At 45.2% G+C, this 19695-nt stretch overlaps 2 protein-coding genes across 2 annotated transcripts; both read left to right on the top strand.

Annotated features, from left to right (window-relative positions):
- Window positions 1–466: 466 nt before the first annotated feature.
- Window positions 467–1916, top strand: LOC141639989 (protein NDH-DEPENDENT CYCLIC ELECTRON FLOW 5; the record flags this gene model as incomplete). Its single annotated transcript, XM_074448958.1, is given in 3 exon segments — window positions 467–871; window positions 953–1384; window positions 1476–1916. Coding segments are annotated over 3 exon segments (1032 nt in total), but the record flags the coding sequence as incomplete, so codon positions are not given.
- A 14118-nt stretch (window positions 1917–16034) lies between these two features.
- Window positions 16035–19285, top strand: LOC141639990 (putative folate-biopterin transporter 7). Its single transcript, XM_074448959.1, has 2 exons — window positions 16035–16554; window positions 17942–19285. Exons 1-2 carry the CDS (start codon window positions 16281–16283, stop codon window positions 18997–18999), a joined length of 1332 nt encoding a protein of 443 aa, XP_074305060.1. The 5' UTR covers window positions 16035–16280; the 3' UTR covers window positions 19000–19285.
- The last annotated feature ends 410 nt before the right edge of the window (window positions 19286–19695 follow it).

The raw sequence follows: 19695 nt of genomic DNA on the forward strand, positions 1-19695 counted from the left end.
TTTCTGGTGAATAATTCTTGCCTTCTTTGAAGAGTTTCTTAATTCTTATTTGATTGCCTGTTTTGGCCTTTAGAATTTTGGTATTTGTTAATCTTCAATACAATCATGTCTTCTAGTTTTAGAAAACACGAATCCGGGTATGAAAAGCGAAAAAAAAAAGAAAAAGAATTGAAGAATTGAATCAATCTCAAAAGGGGCTCTTGATAAATTTTTTTTAAAACCATCTCATAGTAACCCTACAAATGAGACGATGGATTGTGATGAAAATTTTGATGATCCGACAACCTTTGTTGAGCAAGATTTAAACAGTGTTGCATTTTATATTTAATGTTGCCAAAAAACAATAAATTTATATTGGTTTTATAAGAGAATATGATTTTTTTATATTATATTTATAAGTCTTGGCCTTTTGGGGCCTCCGTCATACATTTTGAACAGGGCCACCGAAAGTAACGGGCCGCCCCTGCCAATAACAGTAAACTCCCCTTATATAACTTCCTACCCACAATCAGAAAATCAACCTTCCTTCAATGTTGACTACTTGCAGACCGAGTTTGGATGCCACGGTGTCGCTTTCAAAGACCTCGGTCAAAGCTACGTCATCAAAATGGTGGTGGAAAATGGGAGTGCTGCCAGTGTAGTACTGCCAGCTGGACTGGTTACTTCATACAAGCCTAAGATGTGGCATGGCAGTTCTGTTGAGGTGTTGCATACATCTGTCACGCAGGATCCAGCTGGCACTCCAGTCATCCTAGGTGGGGTCTCACCGTTCTTGGAGGTTTTCAATGATGAAGGGTTTTCATGGTGTCCTGTTAATTGGGTTCTTAATGGCGTTCATGGGAGCTGTGAGGAGTCTGAGGATTCCATTCAGGTTTGCTCTCCTGTTGTTTGTACAAATTGATGATTTCTAAAAGTGGTATGTATATATTCGTATACGCGTTGTATGATGCAGGTGGAAATGATAAGCAGAGATGTAAGGAAGACGGTTGAAGTAAAACACATCCTGACTCTAAAAGACGATACCTTGATATCTGAGATTAACATCTCAAACTTGAAAAGTTCACAACTCAAGATAAGAGGCTCTATCTTAAGCCATTTAGTTGTGAGTACACCTGAAGCAACTTACGCTTTAGGACTAGAGGGCTCGAATTTCTACGACAGGGAACCACTCAACTCCAATTTCTGTATTATCCCACCACCTGACATCCGAAAGAGTACAACCTCTACTTCTAGGCAGGCGTGGTCTTTGAAGGAGCTTTTCTCTGCGAAAAAGGAAGAAATAGAGGTTACAGAGGGTGAAGAGGATGAAAGCTATAAGCACTTGACAAATAAAATGAGCAGGATATACACATATGCGCCTCGAAACTTCACTATAATGGACAGGGTAACTTTCTTTCACGGCCTAAAATCTTTCCATTTCATGGCTCGACAAAGATAAATTATGCTGATGTAATGAATGTGCATTAATGATGCAGGGTAAGAGAAATTCAGTGAGTGTGGGAAGGAAGGGGTTTGAGGAAGTGTACTTATATAGTCCAGGATCAAGTCATGAAAGCTATGGCAAGTATTCTTACATCTGTGTTGGACAATCAGCTCTTCTCAAACCTCTTTCTTTAGGTCCTCACCAAATTTGGACAGGACAGCAGATACTGCACAATCCCAATCTCTAATCTACACACTTTTTAGATTCAGCTTCATCTTTGTTTTGTATGTGTACATAGATCACAAACTATTCCGACGATAACTACACAAGTTGTGCAGTTTTTACGTTGTTGGGACTTCTCCAGGCACAAAATAATGTTCGATTGAGAACTTGGCGATTTAGTAAAAATCTTCTGGTCATACCACTAAGGAATTGATTTCATATTGTTTGGTTGGACCTTGGAATGAAATGAAATATTATATACTTACTTCTACCCATTTGTTGAATATATGAGTGCAGTATTTTAATAAAATGGTTACATCATATGAAAATGGAGGAAGTATCATGAAATGGAGTTTGAATCTTGGGGTAAGGAAGGATTGGGTATGAGATTGAAAGGGGTTGGAATGAATTTTAGAATTCATCAAGATCTAACTTCATTCCAAAAAGTGCCTAACCAAACATTGGACCATTCCAATCGCTACAACCAAACACCTCCTTACTGATTTTTCATATTAGGTTGTAGTCTGTAATCTCTCATAGGTGTAAGTACCCGCAAAACTAGCAAAATATGCATAAGCGGTCCGTTCACTTTGACCCTTTAGATTTCAATTATGCACTTATGTATTTTCATTTCTGTTTTTAGTTTCTAGTAGTACTCCAAGATGACTTTCTGTGTGTCGAATCTTGCAGCTATTGTTTAGTTTAAAATATGTGTGTAGGTGTTTAGAAAACGTATCGCAAAACTAGAAAAATATGCACGTGCGGCCCGTTCACTACGACCCTTTAGATTTCAATTATGCACTTATGTATTTTCATTTCTGTTTTTAGTTTCTAGCAATACTCCAAGATGACTTCCTGCATGTCGAATCTTGAAACTAGCTTTTTAGTTTAAGATATGTTTTTAGGTGTGTTCAGGGTGTAATTTAAAAGCAAGTATTGTTTTACCACGCAAGCTTGGTGAATGGATGTCTTTCCTTGCTTTGACTCTTCCTGGGCCTCTCCCGAAGCGATGAACAAACCGAGGGCTCGCTTTGCACCGAGCGTACTCACTCCGACGCTCAAGTCGTTGAACTTAAAGGGATTAAGTTGTGTGTTACTTGACAAAGTATATTGTAGAGAGATAAGGAGTTTATACCAGGATGAATAGTGAGTTTTAGGTTAGATTGTGGATCCCCTTCTCAATGAGAGAAGTGGAGTATTTATGCACTTTCATCTTTTGTCACGTAGTGGCAAGTGGCTAGCAGGTGGAAGATCTGTTTCTACCCTCGACCGAGGGGTCCATGGCAGCCTGGCCGACTCCATGCCGAGGGGTCTTGGATATGAGCACGCGGATATGTCTCCCATTGGTGATTGCCCCGAGACCCAGTGACCCGACAGCCGCGTCGATTGCTAGGGTCTAACATGTTGACTTGTCTTTGTCTCTTGATCCTCGACCTTGCTCAATATGTTGACTCGGTCAGGGGTGCGAATATGCCCCATCAATTTGCCCCAGCCGTAGTCTATGCCGTGGTATGGACCTTCGATGAGTGTTTGAGCGTATTCTGCGCAAGTTGAAAATTCTTCCCCGCTTCCTCTTCCTGGCTTGCTTCTCGTTCGGCCGTACCATATCCCCCTCCACATGGATGTGTAATGGACATCAAATGTGGAAAAGAAGATGTCCCTGGCCAGCGGGTCCAAGGTTAAGAGTGCCGGAGGATCGTTGATTGCCCCCGGTCTTACGCCAAGCTTGGTTGATCGGTGGCCGTTTGGCAAGTAGATAACAAGGAGCGTGTTGAAGAAGATACGTCGATTGGCATTCTGCCAAGTAGCGTGTCAAAGAAGATTGGTAACTGTTGTGACGATTGACATTCCGTGGCTGCATGCTTGACATGTGTCTCGTTGTTGATTGGTTGACGCTTCATGGGCTTTGCCCTGATTGGTCGGATTGAGTGGGCTTTGCCCTATAAATAGGAGAGTTAGCCCCTGAATTTGGCCTTCCAAATTCATTCTCTCAAAAATTTTCTTCTTCTCGCTTAGTTTTCTTTGACGAAACTTCTCTCTAGTCTTCGAAGCGTTACTCGGCGTAACACTCTTCTCAAGGTAAACAAACAAATTTTTCAACTTTTAATTGTTTAAGTTTTTGTTGTGAACATGTCTTCTGGGCCGATCTGGGACCTAGTAATCTGGCGGGGGGTTCCCGTCGCGCCTTGATGAGGAGGAGGCACGGCCGCCATCCCGATAAGGTCCGGGGGCCCTAGGTCTCCTTCTCCGAGGTTGATGACCAGTATTTGGGTGGTTTCTCGGATGATGACGATGGTGATGATGACGGTGATGATGACGGTGATGATGAGGAAAGGACTCATCCTGATGAGGAGAGGCCGCAAATCCTGGACCACGGCGACGCCTGTAAGATCGGCCCTGATCGTGCTTGGACCCATAAGTTCGCCAGTTGTTCTGGTCCTGACTTTTTCGAACATCATTTCTCCTTCGGCAGGGAGTATAAGATTGTTATTCCTAGAGAGGGTCAGGCCGTCTGTTGCCCTCCCCCGGGTTGTATCGGTGTATACATGAGACACCTGGAGTATGGGCTCCGGTTTCCTCTCAATGCATACGTTGCTGCCATAATTAAGGCAATGAACGTCGCCGTGGCGTGTTTGCTCGCATCCGTTGGCCATCGGGACGCTTGTTGGCTTTGTGTGGCTATGTCGGTTTAAGGGGAGGCCCCAACGGTGAACCTATTCCGTCGCTTCATCACCTTCGACCGAATGTCCAAGGTGGCGGGGTGGTATAGCATACTGAGCATCGAGCCAGGTTATCTTACCGTCCCCAAACTCACTTCCTACAAGGATTTGGAAGAAACGGTGGGTATATGTTGAGGTTCCGGGGATTATCCACGGCCCTCGGTCCTTCCACTACCAAGTCAATTTGCGGTGCGAGAGCAAAGGGGAGCGTGAGAAATATGTCTCCCGGGCAAGCTTAAGATGGACGCCTTGAAGGTCCCTCTTAACCCGGACGAACGGCGGAAATGAAGTTGTTTGAGACGGAGAAGGATGGGTCGTCGAAGGGATGGATGCCCCGACGCGAGATCATTCTTCAAGATGAGCCGCTCGCCACGTCGGCCTCATACCGGCCCTAGCGCGCAGGTGAGTGGGGTCGGTGTGAGGCCCATCTCTCGCTTTCAATGTTTCGTTTTTTGAACTTTGATTTATTTCTTTTGTTTAACTCTTGCTTCGTTTCTTTTTGCTGCATCGTTTTGGCAGGACCGTCCGAGAAAATCTCTTGAAGATGGGACTTGACAAAGATAAGAACGTTGTTGAGATGCATCCGAAGGCCGATGCACGTGATCGCAGACCGGCGCCAAACGACCTTATGGACCAGCAGTTGAAGGGCCTAGATACGACGGCGGCCCAGCGAAGGTTGCGGTAACATCTGCGCGCCGAACGCGAAAAACAAAGTCTTCGGCGGCGACGGCGTCAACATCAATTCCACCTCCAATCCCTTCGGTCAAAAGGAGACGGTGGAGATCGTTGATATTACCGAGGAGGAGGTCACCTTGGCAGAGGAATCTCCTCTCTTACGCAAGAGAAAAGAGACTGCTGCCGCGCCGCGCCGCTTCTACTGCTCTCGCACGTCGCCGAGGCCGCGAGCAAAGAAATGGGTCCTCCGCCAAGAAGGCCAAGCCTGGTATAGATCTATCCCGTGGCTCGACTTAGCTCGGTTCATTAGGCGTTCCCGATGACGGGCTCTCTTGTATGTCCATGAATGTTGACATGGATGATTTGATTGAATTTTTTGTAGATCAACCGCCGCCGTCTCGGGACACCGTTGAACGGGCGTCACGAGAAGCGACTGCGCAGACGGGTGGTAAAGATGCCACCGTCGTCTCCTCCTTCCCGAAGCCTACCCCCCCCAGATTATGTCGGAGGGCCTAAGTTTGTCCAGGATCCGCGAAGTGGGCCGATGTGGCGGTGCTCATATTATGGAGCAAGAAAAGGTCATGGTCGGAAGTTGCCCCACGACTTGATCGGCCAGCTTCGAGCTCGCCGCCGCGAAGAAGGAAGCCGAGAGGCCAAGGCCGAGGCCGAAAAGGCGGTCCATCGAGCGAAAACTTAGGAGGACGCTGAAAGGCGGTCCTCGCCGAGAGAGCTAAGGTTGAGGCCGCGGGGCCAAGCCGCTAAGTCGCCGGAGGAGCGTGACAATCTTCGAGCCGTCGTCGACTTCACTTGCTAAGAAGAGGGACGAATGGAAGTCTATGTTTAAGGCCCAGGGGAAGGTGGTTCGGAATACGAGGGCTATCATCGCCCAGAGGGAGTTGGACATTGAGACGCTCCAAAGCAAGATTCTTCCTAACATGTGCGCCTAATACCGGACCGCCGAAGAAGCCGCGGGGAAGTGATCGGGGAGCTCTTTCTGAAGGCTCCTTCCGTGGGAGAGATTTGACGAGCCGCTTGATGACAAGCTTGATGCTAAGGAGAAGGCCGCGGAGGCGAAGGCCGCTGAGGAGGCAAAGGTGAAGAAGGAGGAGGAGGAGGTGCATGAGAAGGCGGCCGGGATGCCAAGGCGAAGGAGGCCAAAGAAGAGGCCGAGAGGGCAAGGGCACGTGAAGCCGCTGGATCTTCTTCCTCGGGCCGCCTATCAAAGATGATGCCTTTGCGGCTACCGGTGGTGAGCAAGAATCGGCATAGGGAGACGGGGCGCGTTACCGGACTCACCCGGCATCTCGGATAGCTTTAGCTGTTCGGGGGCCAACTATTGAGCCTTTCCTCCTTGCCATCTTTTGGCACTTCAAAGTTTTATGTCCATTTTTTTTGTGTTACTTCTTTTTGTAAACTTTGGTAGGTAGTGTTTAGGCTATCCCAATGGGGACTACGTCGTCGTCGCATTCTCCTTACTTGTAATCATTTTCAATAAAGCTTGTTTATTGGCCCTCGGCTTGGCCGGGGCTTTGATCACAATTCTTCACTTGTCTTCTTACGTTATTAATTGAGCGCTTTTTCGTTTTACCTTCGGCCTGGTCGAGGCGGTTAGAATGCGTATCTCAATCGTGCTTAACGTTTTTTTAAACATGTGAACATGTTAGCGTATCGACCGTTGTGTCCCCGCCAGGCCCGGTTTGGCGAGCGCTAGAGGTTACTGGTTCGACAAGCGTCAATATCAGACCAGACATATTGATCGCTTCTCTGCGCGAGGCCTTGGTTGGCCGAGGCGGCTAAGTGCGTCTCAACCGTACTTGCCTCGTTCCTAAGGCATGTTGGTCGCTTTTGAGTATCAAGCTACTTGGGGTAGATCGGCGTCTACTTCTTGGGGTGACTGCCACGGGGCCTTGCACCGTGGCGTCTACTTAGATATGACTACGGGGGGGAATAAACACTTTGATGGAAAACTTGGATGATTCTTCATTAGATATAAACACGCGTTGGGGTGCCAACAATTGTTTTGGACACCTCCGCCGCTATACAAAGTATTTCCTAAGGTTGTCGGTGTTCCAATGGCTCATCAAAGGCACACCCTCCATGTCCCGGCCCGGTATGTACCCGGCCTCATTTCTTCAACCACTTTGTAAGGACCCTCCCAGTTGGCCGTCAATTTACCATGAATGTTTCCTTTGTTAGTGGCGGCCGACTTTCTTAGGACTAGATCCCCTACTTTTAAGTCCCTTTTGTGGACTCTTGATTTTGTAGGCTCTTCTCATTCGGTTTTGGTATCGCCAAGTTGAGGCGTGTCGTATCTCGGCTTTCTTCGACCGTGTCTCAGGAGGTTCTCGGACCTTCCTCATTTTCAACCGGGTTAAAGGTGGCGTTCGAATGTCGGCACCGCCGTTTCAATTAGCGTGGATCGCGGACCGTAGACTAAGTGGAATGGACTGTACTGCCTCGTTGCTTCTTTCTCCGTGGTTCGAAGGGACCACAGGACGCCGGGTAGTTCATCGGCCCATCTTCCCTTTAGGTCTTCAACTTTCTTCTTCAAACCGTTGAGGATTGTTTTATTGGTCGCCTCCGCCCGTCCGTTGCTCGTGGGTGGCAGACGGAGGAGTATGCAAATTTGATACCAAGTTCTTCCAACCAGTTCATTATTGTGTCACTCCAAAACTCTCGGCCGTGGTCAAATACCATGACTTGGGGTAACCCAAAACGAGTTATGACATTTTCCCATTACCTTCTTTACGCCGCCGTTGTCTTGGCATGCTGCGGCCTTCAACCCATTTGGTGAAGTAGTCAACGACGACAATCAAGTACTTTCTTCCTCCGGATGCCGTTGGAAATGGCCCTAGTAGATCCATCCCCCACTGTGCAAAAGGAAGGGGACTAAGTACCTACTGCCGCAGTCTCTGGAAGGTGCATGTATCACCGGAGCATGCATTTGTGAGTTGTTGCACTTTTTGGTTTTGGCTATGGAATCTTCAAGCATGGTGGGCAGAAGTAGCTCGGAGAGCTTTGTGGGCTAGTGTTCTTGCCCCCATGTGATGACCACAGATGCCTTCGTGAATTTCTCATCAAGATTAGCTCGCGTCCTACGGGCCGACACATTTCAAGAGTGGCCTTATCACGGACCTCCGGTATAATTCTCCTTCAAACACCAAGTACCTTGCTGCGATCCTTTTTATCTTCTCGTGAGAGATCTGCGGTCCTCCGGTAACTCATTCATCTTTGTACTTCATTATCGGAGTCATCCACGTTGTCTCGGCCTCTATGTCGCCCACCATGCCGACGGTCTCGTAATGCTTTTAGCATTCCCGATGTCCACCAAAGACGGTTCGACCGACATTCTTGATGGTTGAACCGGCAAGCTTTGAGAGAGCGTCGGCTCGGTTGTTCTCGACACTGGGAATGCATTGTATCCGGAAAGATTTCAATTTTGAAGTGTCGCTCTTACCCTTTCGGGTATCTTACCATCCCGTCGTCTCGAGTCTCGTACTCTCCTCGGATTTGATTAGCCACTAAGAGTGAATCGTTTTCAAAATGATATGTTCCGCCCTCACAGCCTCTAGCTAGCTCGACTCCATTATCACCGCCTCGTATTCGGATTCGTTGTTTGAGGCCGAGAAGGTAAATTTCAAGGCGTACTCAAACTCGTCCCCGTTTGGGCCGATGATAAGTATGCCGGCTCCGAGCTGTTTCGTCGTGGAGGACCCGTCGGTGTATACTTCCCATACTCCGGGTTTGGCTCTTCTTGATATGTGCACTCGGCCAGAAGTCCCAAGTGCCTGTCCCTTTATCGAGGGCCTCGGCTTATATTGAATGCCGGCGGGATAGCTCCTCGCCTATTTGATGAGCCTCCGCCGGATTGCTCAAATTTTTCCAATGCTTTCTCCAATGGTTGGTCGGTTAAGACCGTCACGGAATGTGCGTCGAAGTAAGGTTTCAGTTTCCTTGCGGCAACGACGACAAAGAAAGGCGCTTTTTCAATCGTGGGTAATTTCTTTCGGCGGGCAACAATGTATGGCCGACAAAGTAGATTGGGTGTTGCTGTTTGTCTTCTTCTCTCGATGATCACAAGCATCGACCGTGGCCGAGGTGACTGCTATGTATAGATATAGCGTCTCCCCAAAGATCGTCTGGACGGGGTTGGGAGAGTTTGAAGATGAGCTTTCGATTGTTACGAAAGCCGTGCTCTGTTCCTCCCCGGATGAAGTCTTTATTTCCTTCAACACTTTGAAGAATGGGGTGCTCTTGTCGGCTGACCGAGAGATGAAAACAGCGAGAGCCGCCATCCTCTTGGCCAACATCATAACCTCTTTTCGATTCCTCGGCTCGGCAGTCCGATTGCTTGGACTTTTCCGGATTGGCATCAATTCCCCGGCGCCGACAAGCACGCCGAGGAACTTACCCGAGGACACCGAAGTTGCATTTCATTGGGTTAAGTTTCATCTTGTATTTCCTTAGTGAACAAAATGTCTCGTGTAAATCGGCTAAGTGCTCGCTGTCAGACTTGCTTTTTATAATAGCATCGTCGACGTAAGCCTCAATGTTTCGCCCTTTTTGATTTTGGAATACTTTGTCCACCAGTCTTGTGTAAGTTGCGCCGGCGTTCTTCAAACCGAACGACATCATTTTATACATGTATGTGTCATTCACGGTGATGAATGCGCATTTAGGCATGTCTTCTTCGACCATGAATACCTGATGATACCCTGAGAAGGCGTCCAGCAGGCTCAAAGATAGTGTAGCTCGCCGTGGCGTCGATTAAACTATCTATTCGAGGCAAGGGATAGCAATCTTTGGGGCACGCTTTATTAAGATTGGTAAAATCTACACACATCCTCCACGCCCCCGATGATTTCTTCACCATTACAACATTAGCTAACCACTCAGGATAAGTACAAGGCATGATAAAGCCCGCCGCTAGTAATTTATCTACCTCGGCTTTGATGGCCTCATCCTTCTACCGAGGAGTTCTCATCTTCTCGCTTGACAGGCGAGCGGTGGAGAGTACGTTCACTTTTGTGAACAATTACCTCCCGCTCACGCCTGGCATCTCGAGTTTCCGAGTAAGCGAAGACGTCTTTGTTCTTCCTCAGCAGGTCTAGGAGAGCGGCCCTGAATTTTGGCTCCAGGTTGACACCGATAGTTACGGTGCGCCCTGGGTCAATTTCCACTTCTTCGGTCTCGACTTCTTCGACCATGCCGACAGTAGCATCCATGAGGTCGCCCTCCTGTTGCAAGGATGGGCTTTTCCCCTTATCTGACTTCTTCGCCACTTTGAGGGATTGCATGTTGCACCCTCTGGCAGATATCTGGACGTTGACTACTTCGTCTTTTTCGTCCTTTGAGACGAGCTTATGCGCTTCCCCTCCGGTCCGAGACATACATCGTGTCGGGCCCGGATGGACATTGCACGCATCGGCCTCGCTCGAGTGACTCGGCCTATGAGAACGTTGTAGGCGGATGAGCCGTCAATGACCACGAACTCGAATAGGACGTTCTTAGCCGCATTCCCTCGCCGAACATCACCTGATCGATTGACCCAGTGGGTACCAGGCCGCCCCGAAAATCGTACAACGGATTGGTGCGGGGGCTCAAGTCCTCAACCTTGGTGCCGAGATTGAGAAAGCACTCCCGAACATGATGTTCGTGTAGGCGCCGTGTCAATCGGGCACCTCGACCTGGTGGTTGGCTATGTCCAAGTGGACTACAAGTGGGTGTTGTGTGGGGCGATGACTCCCTCGTAGTCCTTCTTCCCAATAGTCATATCGGGGATGTTGGAAGCGGGGATCGCTGTTTTGGGCACAAAGTTGATGGCCTGATATAGCTCGTTCAGGTGCCGTTTGTGCCCATGAGCGGACCCACCGTTCTCGTTGCCCCCGATGACAACATGGATTACTCCTATCCGTTCAAAGACGGATTTTTTATTTCGAGCGCCGATATTAGTCTTTTGGCCTCCGACAACATATTTCTTCGAGGCTCCCCTTCCGGATCGCCTCTTCAATGGCATTCTTCGGATGCCTGGGCAGTGATTTGTCGATTAAGTGACCGGTGTGGCGAAGTGGTACTCACAAGATCTTGGCTCGTGTCACCGTCCTCCCTCGCCTTGGGAGGCCTTTCCCACTTCTGACCCTCGTTCTTACTCAGGGAGAAGACCTCGACAGCAGATACGACCAGGGGGGTGTGACCATTGTACCGCTTTTGGTAGTACGGTCCCGAACTCCCCGGCGCCCCGCCGAGTTCTGTTTCTGGCGGACTTGTCGACCGTGACCTATTATTGTCACGGCGTACTTCATCCGGTTGTCCTCCCGCGACTCTTACTCTACGAGTGCCGGCCTCGCCGTGGCCTACCTGGTTTTGTGATAGTCCTCCACCTTTATGGCTTGGTCGGCCATCTTCCTGGCGGAGTCAGGTTCAGCCTCCGCACTTGATGAGCTCGTTTTTAAGTCCCCTCTTGGGAGGCCTTTCATCATGCGAAGGCGCGGTTCACTGTTCACTCACGAATCCGCGAACCTGGCGTCGAACCTCTTCACATAACTTCGGAGAGACTCGCCTCCCTCCCGTTTGATAGTCGGGAGATCCGATGTCTCGACGACCCTTCTCTTATCAAGAAATATCTTTTGGGCCAAAAATATGTCCCTTAGGTTGCCATAACAAGATATCGACCCGTTGGGTAGCCCCTTGTACCAACTTTGTGCCATCCCATGCAGGGTCGTTGGGAAGACTCGACACCAAACCTCATCAGCCGTCCCATACCGACATGTAAGACTCGAAACCTCGGCATGGTTGGTTGGGTCGCTTTCTCCTTTGTATGATATGGGCGGCAACTTTAGTTTAGTCGCACCGGACGTCTAGGACATAGGCGCCGAGGGGTCATGCTCGATCACGTGTCGAATGACACGCGGCGATCGCTCCTCGCATCCTTAGTCGGCTCCCTCTCCCGTAGCGGGAAGGGCTTCTTCTCGACTCGGTGAGTCGGACTTCTTCTCCCGACGGTGAGTGGACTTCTTCTCCGACTCGGTGAGTCCGGACTTCTTTCACTCCTCCGGGGCGTGGCCTCGTTGGTCGGCGGCGACTCATCGTCCTCCCGCGAGTGCGGGAAGGACCAGTCTACCACCGGCACTCTGGGCTCCTCCGGGCGTCTTGACATGGTCGACTTCCTCCAATGCTCCGTTCAAGTTTCTGAGTCACTTTTTGGACCCCGGTCTCCGTGGGGTGCCGCCGCTCTTGTCGTCGTGACGGTGTGAGTCGGCGTGCTACCCATTAGGTCCAGGAGTAGCTTTAGTTTAGCTGCATCAACCACATGTCCCATGATGGTGACTTGGTCGGTGGGCGGCGGTGTTTTGGTATTATTGGCATCCCGTACGCGGCCGAATTACTCGGCCGGTGGGGATCGCCGATCCCAGATTGTGGACCGTATCATCTGGCGGGTCGGTTTCGTCGTCACAACTATTTCTTGTTACTTTGACATTTTCTTAGCTTGTTGGGTGGGTTTTGTGTTTTTTTTTTTGTAAGGGATTTGACTAGCTTCTAGTATCTATCCCCACAGACGGCGCCAATTGTTTCGGGTGTAATTCCAGAGCAGTATTGTTTTACCACGCAAGCTTGGTGAATGGATGTCTTTCCTTGCTTTGACTCTTCCTCTCGGTCTCTCCTGAAACGATGAACAAACTGAGGGCTCGGCTTTGCACCGAGCTTACTCACTCCGACGCTCAAGTCAGTGAACTTAAAGGGATTAAGTTGTGTGTTACTTGACAAAGTATATTGTAGAGAGATAAGGGAGTTTATACCAGATGAATAGTGAGTTTTAGGTTAGATTGTGGATCCCCTTCTCAATGAGAGAAGTGGAGTATTTATAGACTTTCACCTTTTGTCACGTAGTGGCCAAGTGGCCAAGTGGCTAGCAGGTGGAAAGACATTCTACCCTCGCCGAGGGGCCCATGGCAGTCGTCGACTCCATGCCGAGGGTCTTGGATATGAGTACGCGGATATGTCTCATTTGGTGATTCCCGCCCGAGACCCAAGTGACCGGCCGACAGGCTGCGTCGGTTAGGCGGTCTAACATGTCGACTTGCTGTCTCTTGATCCTTGACCTTGCTCAATATGTTGACTCGGTCAAGGGGTGCAGAATATGCCCCATCAAGGTGTTTAGAAAACGTATTGTTATTTTGCACTTTCAGTGTTTTCTGCTACAAGACTTCTATTATCAAATTTGCCTCTAGTCAATCAATCTGCTTCCCACCAAAAGCTTTTTTATTTACTTTTTGCTTGCATTCATACGAACTGTTGTCTTCATTCTTACAAACCAACTTGTGGGTGTCGATCGTTGATGATTGAAATTAGGATCCCGAGACACACGAACCGAGACCACTAATAAAGCACTAGTGGGCAATCCCACACTAGTGCTTGACGCTCAAACTTGCATTCTTGTCACAAGATTAGATAAGGATACGTGGCACGTTCCAGCTCCAAGTACCGGACCGTGACTCATAGCACAATTGGTTATATTTGGTTTATTCAATTACTCTTTCAAAGAGGTTCTTATATTTGGTTTATTCAATTACTATTTCAGGTTCGAGGTTCTAATCGTCGCGCTCAGAAAGTATCCTTAAAAGTCATGGATAGTTTTTTTTTTTTTTTTTTTTTTTTAAAAAAAAATGGCAACGTCAAAGATATAATATTTACATACTCCGTAGCCATACATGCATATTACATTATTGAAAGTAAAAGTACAATGTCCTAATAATTGACTATGGAAGATGAGATGACGTCGGGTAGTTGCTACATATTGGTGGAGTACGGTAGCTTGGACATGGGCTTTATTACGCATGGCATCTATTGAAGCAAAACGAGCCACACTAAGCATGCCTATACCCGGTTTTGGTCCTTTGGCCGAAATTGGGTCCAATTCGAAATCCGTTTAAGAACATGAAGCATTTTATGGCCTAGAAACCTTATATGGAGAGATTAAAGTATTTTTGTCTAGGATGTTTGGTCTTGGAAAGAAACAAATCAAGGGGAAAATAAGAAACAAAACCGGTGGCCCCTTTGTGCACGGTTTGCAACAACAAGGACAAAGGTCGCTTTCAAGCTTCTCAATTTGTCCAAGACAACCCCATGAAGCTTCCAAAAGGGTTTTCCTCTATGTTTAAATCATCATTGTCTTATTAGTTTACTTTCCTTATTTTTAGCATTTGTTTTTCAACTTGTGTAAGAACTTTATGTAAGGCCTTAGGGTCACCTTTTGTACCGGCATTATAGGGTCTTCGGGACTGTTAGATGCTAGGTTAGATGGATGGTGAGGATTGCTTGGCTTGGTCTATAAAGCAAGGCTTTTCCTCATACATTTTTCAGATTTGATGAATGAAAAACACAAGTTAGAAACCTTGATTTCTACTAATCTTCTTTGCTTAGTGCTGGAAAACCCTCTATTGCTTATTGCTTAGAGTTGGGTAATTTCTTTGCTTAGTGCTTGAAATTTCCCCTTAGGCTTAATCTAGTGGCTTAGTGCTTGGATTAAGTCACATCCCAATTTAATCACGCTTGCAACTCTATTTGATTGTAGAGTTCAGGAAAATCCGTGGTTTCGAATAAAGGTCTGTCGAGTGTTCAAATTCGAGTCCCAAAGTTTTTCGTCCAAAATTTTAGTCGTTTTATTCACAACTAAACGGTCAAATCTTTGTCCAATTCGAGTTATATTTAAACAAAATCCGAGTCTTAAGTGTTTCACTTCATCTACATGGGACGAGACTCCCAAAGACCAACGAAATATTTGATCCGACGAGTGACTCTCTTCTTTAATACATATAATTTGGAAAAAAAAATCAACCCTGAAGTCGAAACCTTAACGCACCTTCACTTTGTTAAAGAACGAATTCATGTACTGGATCCTAATTTAATAAGAGTAAATATTTCTTAATTCGACAGAAAAGATGTTTAACGGGTAATTCATTTTGGTGGGATTTGGAGGTGGAGAATTGTGTTTGATAATGGTGGTTAGGTGGCGGTCGTAAATGTAAAATTGTCGGAAACTTGAAATTGGGTCAATTTGCACGTAATCGAAAACGTTTGGGGGAAATTGCACATATTAAAATGTTTTAGGACTGAAATACATTTAGCCCCAAACGTTTGGGGAAAATTTACTACTTTCCCCTATACGTATACCCGTTAGACATCTTTTCCGTTGGAGCAAATAATTTACGCTGTGTTATATAAATCTATGCTATTGAAAGTATGTTCAGTGGTGTATTTATTGATAATAAGGGCGCTGATGGAGGCCAGTGGAAAGAGAGGAAAGTAGGTATAGGACATCGTAAACCGAATGATAAGTTACAAACCAAAAGAAAGGTCGATCGATAACATGAGGGCTAGAGAAGTAGCAACCACGCTGACACTAATGTCAACATTTTCACAACCATCAGATTTAATGCATTATTCGCCTTCATACGAGGTAGTAGACGTAAACACTAAACACAACACTTGATATGGAGAATTGTATTTGATAATGGTGGTTTTATGGGCGATAGTAGAGGTAAAATTGTCAGAATTTTAAAACTGGGCCGATTTTACACATAACGTTTGGGAACAAATTATACTTACCCCAAACATTTGGGATTAATTTACTACTTTTTGGTGTGCATATATAACATAGATTAAATTATTTATTGGGTAGACAAGGAAATCATCCCAATAGAGATGGGGATACGTATCATACGTTCATACATATATTGATTAGCTAGTCTTGTTATAGATAGATATATCCGTCTATAATTAAAGACGGATCAAATAGCTTGAAAGTGGTGATATTTTTGGCCTCATTATCGTACTTGTTGCTTGTCCTATTAGGAATGTGGTATTATATTTGACCGTCTTTAGTTAGAGATAGATATATGACGTGTATAATGAGATTTTGTGTATATTGATATATTATTGGCACCAAAAGAGGGACGTGTAAGTTTGTGAATAATTAGTAAAGTTGGAATCCCATAACGAAAGTGAGTGACAGAAAGCACAGCTCACAGCATTCCAAAGTTACTAAACGCCAGATCTCCTCCCAATAAAATAAAATAAAAGAAAATAAAATAAATGCTGCCATTTTCATTAATTCCTACTTGTTCCACGTCTTTCTCGCAACCCCTCCCTGCATCCCTCTTCTTTCCCCCCGCAAATGCAAAATAAAATACATTTTCATATAATAACATTTAAGAGAATCATATATAGAGAGAGCAGAAGGAATGGCGGGGAAATCAAATGAAATAATAAAATCAGAAAGCGAGATGAAGATGAAATGGTTATTAGGAATGGGGTATTGGGTACAAGGATTTAGATGTTTTCCATGGTTAGCTGTTAATTTCTTCCTTAAAGATGGGCTTCATGTTGATTCTTCTACTCTTCAAATTCTTCAGAATTCTGCTAATCTTCCCATGGTTGCCAAACCTTTTTACGGTGTCCTTTCCGACTCTCTTTACCTTTTCGGCCAGCATCGTCTTCCTTACATTGCTCTTGGAGGTACCACCGCGTTTTTCTCCTTAATTTTGCTAATTTCATAGCTTCCAATGCTTGTAATTAATTAATTAATTAATTTGTTTGCTACTCTCCCTACGCCTCACTCATTTGTTTACCGTTTCTTAATATACACACAAGGAAGGAATACCAAAGTTAAGCTAATGATTGAGACGGAGGGAGTATTTTCCATGCGTTGAATTTTAACTTGATCAAATCAAATCAAATTAATTACCTTGTCCATTTTACTTTATAATTCACCATGATATTCGATTACTAGTTCAAATATCATCATGGTAGCACACTAGCACTTATGTCGGCAGGACTTGATTAAATGTCCAAAATTCTGACATAGGAGGCGACTTAACAATGGGATGATAATATTTGTGACTTCTACTTTTAACTTAGGGTAGCCGGTGGTGTATTTAGTTGTTGAGATGTTAGTTGAGGGTATATTAGTTTTGGCACTAAACTGGCATCACAAGCAAACTTCTCCATCAGATAAAAGCAGATTTCAATATGTCATATACGTAAACTCTTTACATAATTACATCTACTTTTTGTGGTACCACATTGCCACATTACATGTTTTTTTTTTCTCTTTTTATCTGCAATATTGTGTTTTCGGGACTTTTGTTGAGGAGAATTAACGATCTACTCTACTAAATTTGCTTTTTGATATAATCTTTTTTTACAAGTCCTGTATTAATAACCTTTTTCCTGATAACTGATGTTCAATGCCGAAAAACTGAGTATTCTAGACTATTTAAGTTGCTTTTATTTTAATGTTCAAATTTAGAATGTTCTATCTAGTATCGAGGATTATTAGTTCACTATACTGCTATCTCCTATTCTATGTAATTGATCCATTGTGGGTATGCAATTATTGACGGGAATGGTAGGTTGATTAAGTCGACAATAAAATGAAATGGTGTTACTTGATTCAAATTGTGAGTGTCAAAGGACATTTGGCGAAATAATGTTTAGGAAAGGGGCAGTTTTAATGAGACAAAAATGGATGATGGGACATTTGAAAGTACTACGAAGGACTATAGTTCAAAAGCTTTAAAAAGGTCTAGTTTAAATCCATGTTTCTCTGAATTGGCTCCAAGTGTCAAGTGTCGGCCTCGATATGTTACAGAGGATTCGACATGTCCATTGTGTAAAAAATTTCGTAACTTTTGCATTTAGATGAAATGTTGGAGTGTCCCGTCATGTCATCTCCAAAAGTCAAGTTTTGGACATGCTGCACACAACCAAAGTTAGGTGCCCAAGTACAATTCATAAAACAGAATCTATGCGCTTTCTCATGGGAATTTGTGGAATTTCTCCTTTTACTTTTGATGTTCCAATATTTCATAGATTTATCAGCTTTGTAAATTTGTTACTGCAGCTATCCTGCAAGCCATTTCATGGGTAGCAGTTGCCATCCTTTCCTCATCGGGCATCTCAATATCCACCATGACGTTTTATCTACTGCTTGGAAACTTGGGTGCATCTTTAGCTGAGGTTGCTAATGATGCAATCGTTGCAGAAACAAGTAAACAGCCAACTTCTACAAAAAGAGGCAAAGCTTCATCCTCAGGAGGGCTTCAGTCATTTGTATGGATGGCTTCATCTCTCGGGGGAGTTCTTGGGAACTTGATAGGCGGGATAGCAATTGAAAAATATTCACCCCAAGCTATGTTTCTAGCATTTGGCGTGATTCTGGTCATTCAACTCCTACTAACTATCTCAGTTCGTGAGAGGTCTCTTAACCTTCCGAAAAATCACACTAATAGCGGGATAAAGCAACAACTTGCTGAGCTGGCAAGTGCAGTGCATAAGCCTGAGATTGCTTACCCAATTGCATGGCTATCAGCCTCTTATGCCTTGGTTCCTGTCCTCACTGGAACTATGTTCTTTTACCAAACTCAGGCTTTGGGTATCGATTCAGCGGTTATTGGCATATCCAAGGTTTTTGGACAAGCAGGAATGCTTTTGTGGAGTGCCATTTACAATAAAAGCTTGAAATCCTCATCACCAAGAAAAGTTATCACAGGCATTCAGGTTACAATGGCTGTTTTCATGGTTTCTGATGTGTTGTTTGTAAATAAGTTTTACCAAAAAATGGGTGTTCCAGATTCCTTGTATGTTGTAGTATTTTCTGGGCTATTGGAAGTTCTCTTGTTCTTCAAAATTCTGCCATTCAGTATTTTGATTGCGCAGCTCTGCCCGCCAGGCTGTGAGGGGTCTCTAATGGCGTTTGTGATGTCAGCCATTGCCCTTGCGATGATTGTTGGTGGATATCTTGGCGTGGCACTTGCATCATTTGTGGGGGTTACTGGGAGCGATTTCTCAGGACTTCCTCGTGGTCTTTTGATACAGGCTGCGTGCACGTTGATTCCTCTGCTGTGCTCTTCATGGATGCCGGATAACATGAAACCCAAAGTCACCAAGAAGGATGCATAGATATTATTTGAGTAGGGAGTATCATTTTTCAGCTAAAGCAGGATTCAGGTACAAACGACAAAGTTAGTTTTTGCTCAGTGTAGTTTTTTTTTTTTTGTTCAATGTGGAATAAACAAATTACTCATTGAGTTGGTTGCACTCCTTTTATTATGAAGCAATTCCCAACTTGTGTTTTATTACGGATAATAGAAAACAACCTCTCAATTTGTTAGCATAGTGTTTGTAAACATGTATTATTATTTATTAGTCGATATTTGTTGATCATTTGACAACATCCTGGAAGAAATTTCAGCATCTTATATTTTCTCATTTTGAGTCATCATTTAAGCTAGATAGTAGTAATTCCTCGGATGGAATATGTAGACATCTCGGAAAACCAATTTGGATTTATGCCCGGGAGATCGACTATGGATGCGATTTTTATCATGAGACAGTTGATGGAATACCATCGGGACAAGAAGAAGGATTTGCATATGGTTTTTATTGACTTGGAAAAGGCATATGATAGGGTACCAAGAGAAGTACTTTGGTGGGCTTTGGCGAGAAAGGGTGTGTCGCGAAAATATATTGACCTCATAAAGGACATGTATGAGGGGGCTAGTGCAAGTGTTCGCACTAATGTTGGGAGAACGGAAGAATTCCCTATTACCATCGGGGTGCATCAAGGTTCCGCACTTAGTCCTTTTCTCTTTGCTA

The sequence above is a fragment of the Silene latifolia genome, unplaced genomic scaffold (assembly GCF_048544455.1).
Source record: "Silene latifolia isolate original U9 population unplaced genomic scaffold, ASM4854445v1 scaffold_693, whole genome shotgun sequence".
Taxonomy (NCBI): domain Eukaryota; kingdom Viridiplantae; phylum Streptophyta; class Magnoliopsida; order Caryophyllales; family Caryophyllaceae; genus Silene; species Silene latifolia.

Bases quoted from the DNA above. Each gene is read 5' to 3' on its own strand.
- LOC141639990 (XM_074448959.1), top strand. From the start codon at position 16,281: ATGGCGGGGAAATCAAATGAAATAATAAAATCAGAAAGCGAGATGAAG. The intron at 16,555-17,941 runs GTACCACCGCGT...TTGTTACTGCAG, and splicing joins TCCTTACATTGCTCTTGGAG to CTATCCTGCAAGCCATTTCA.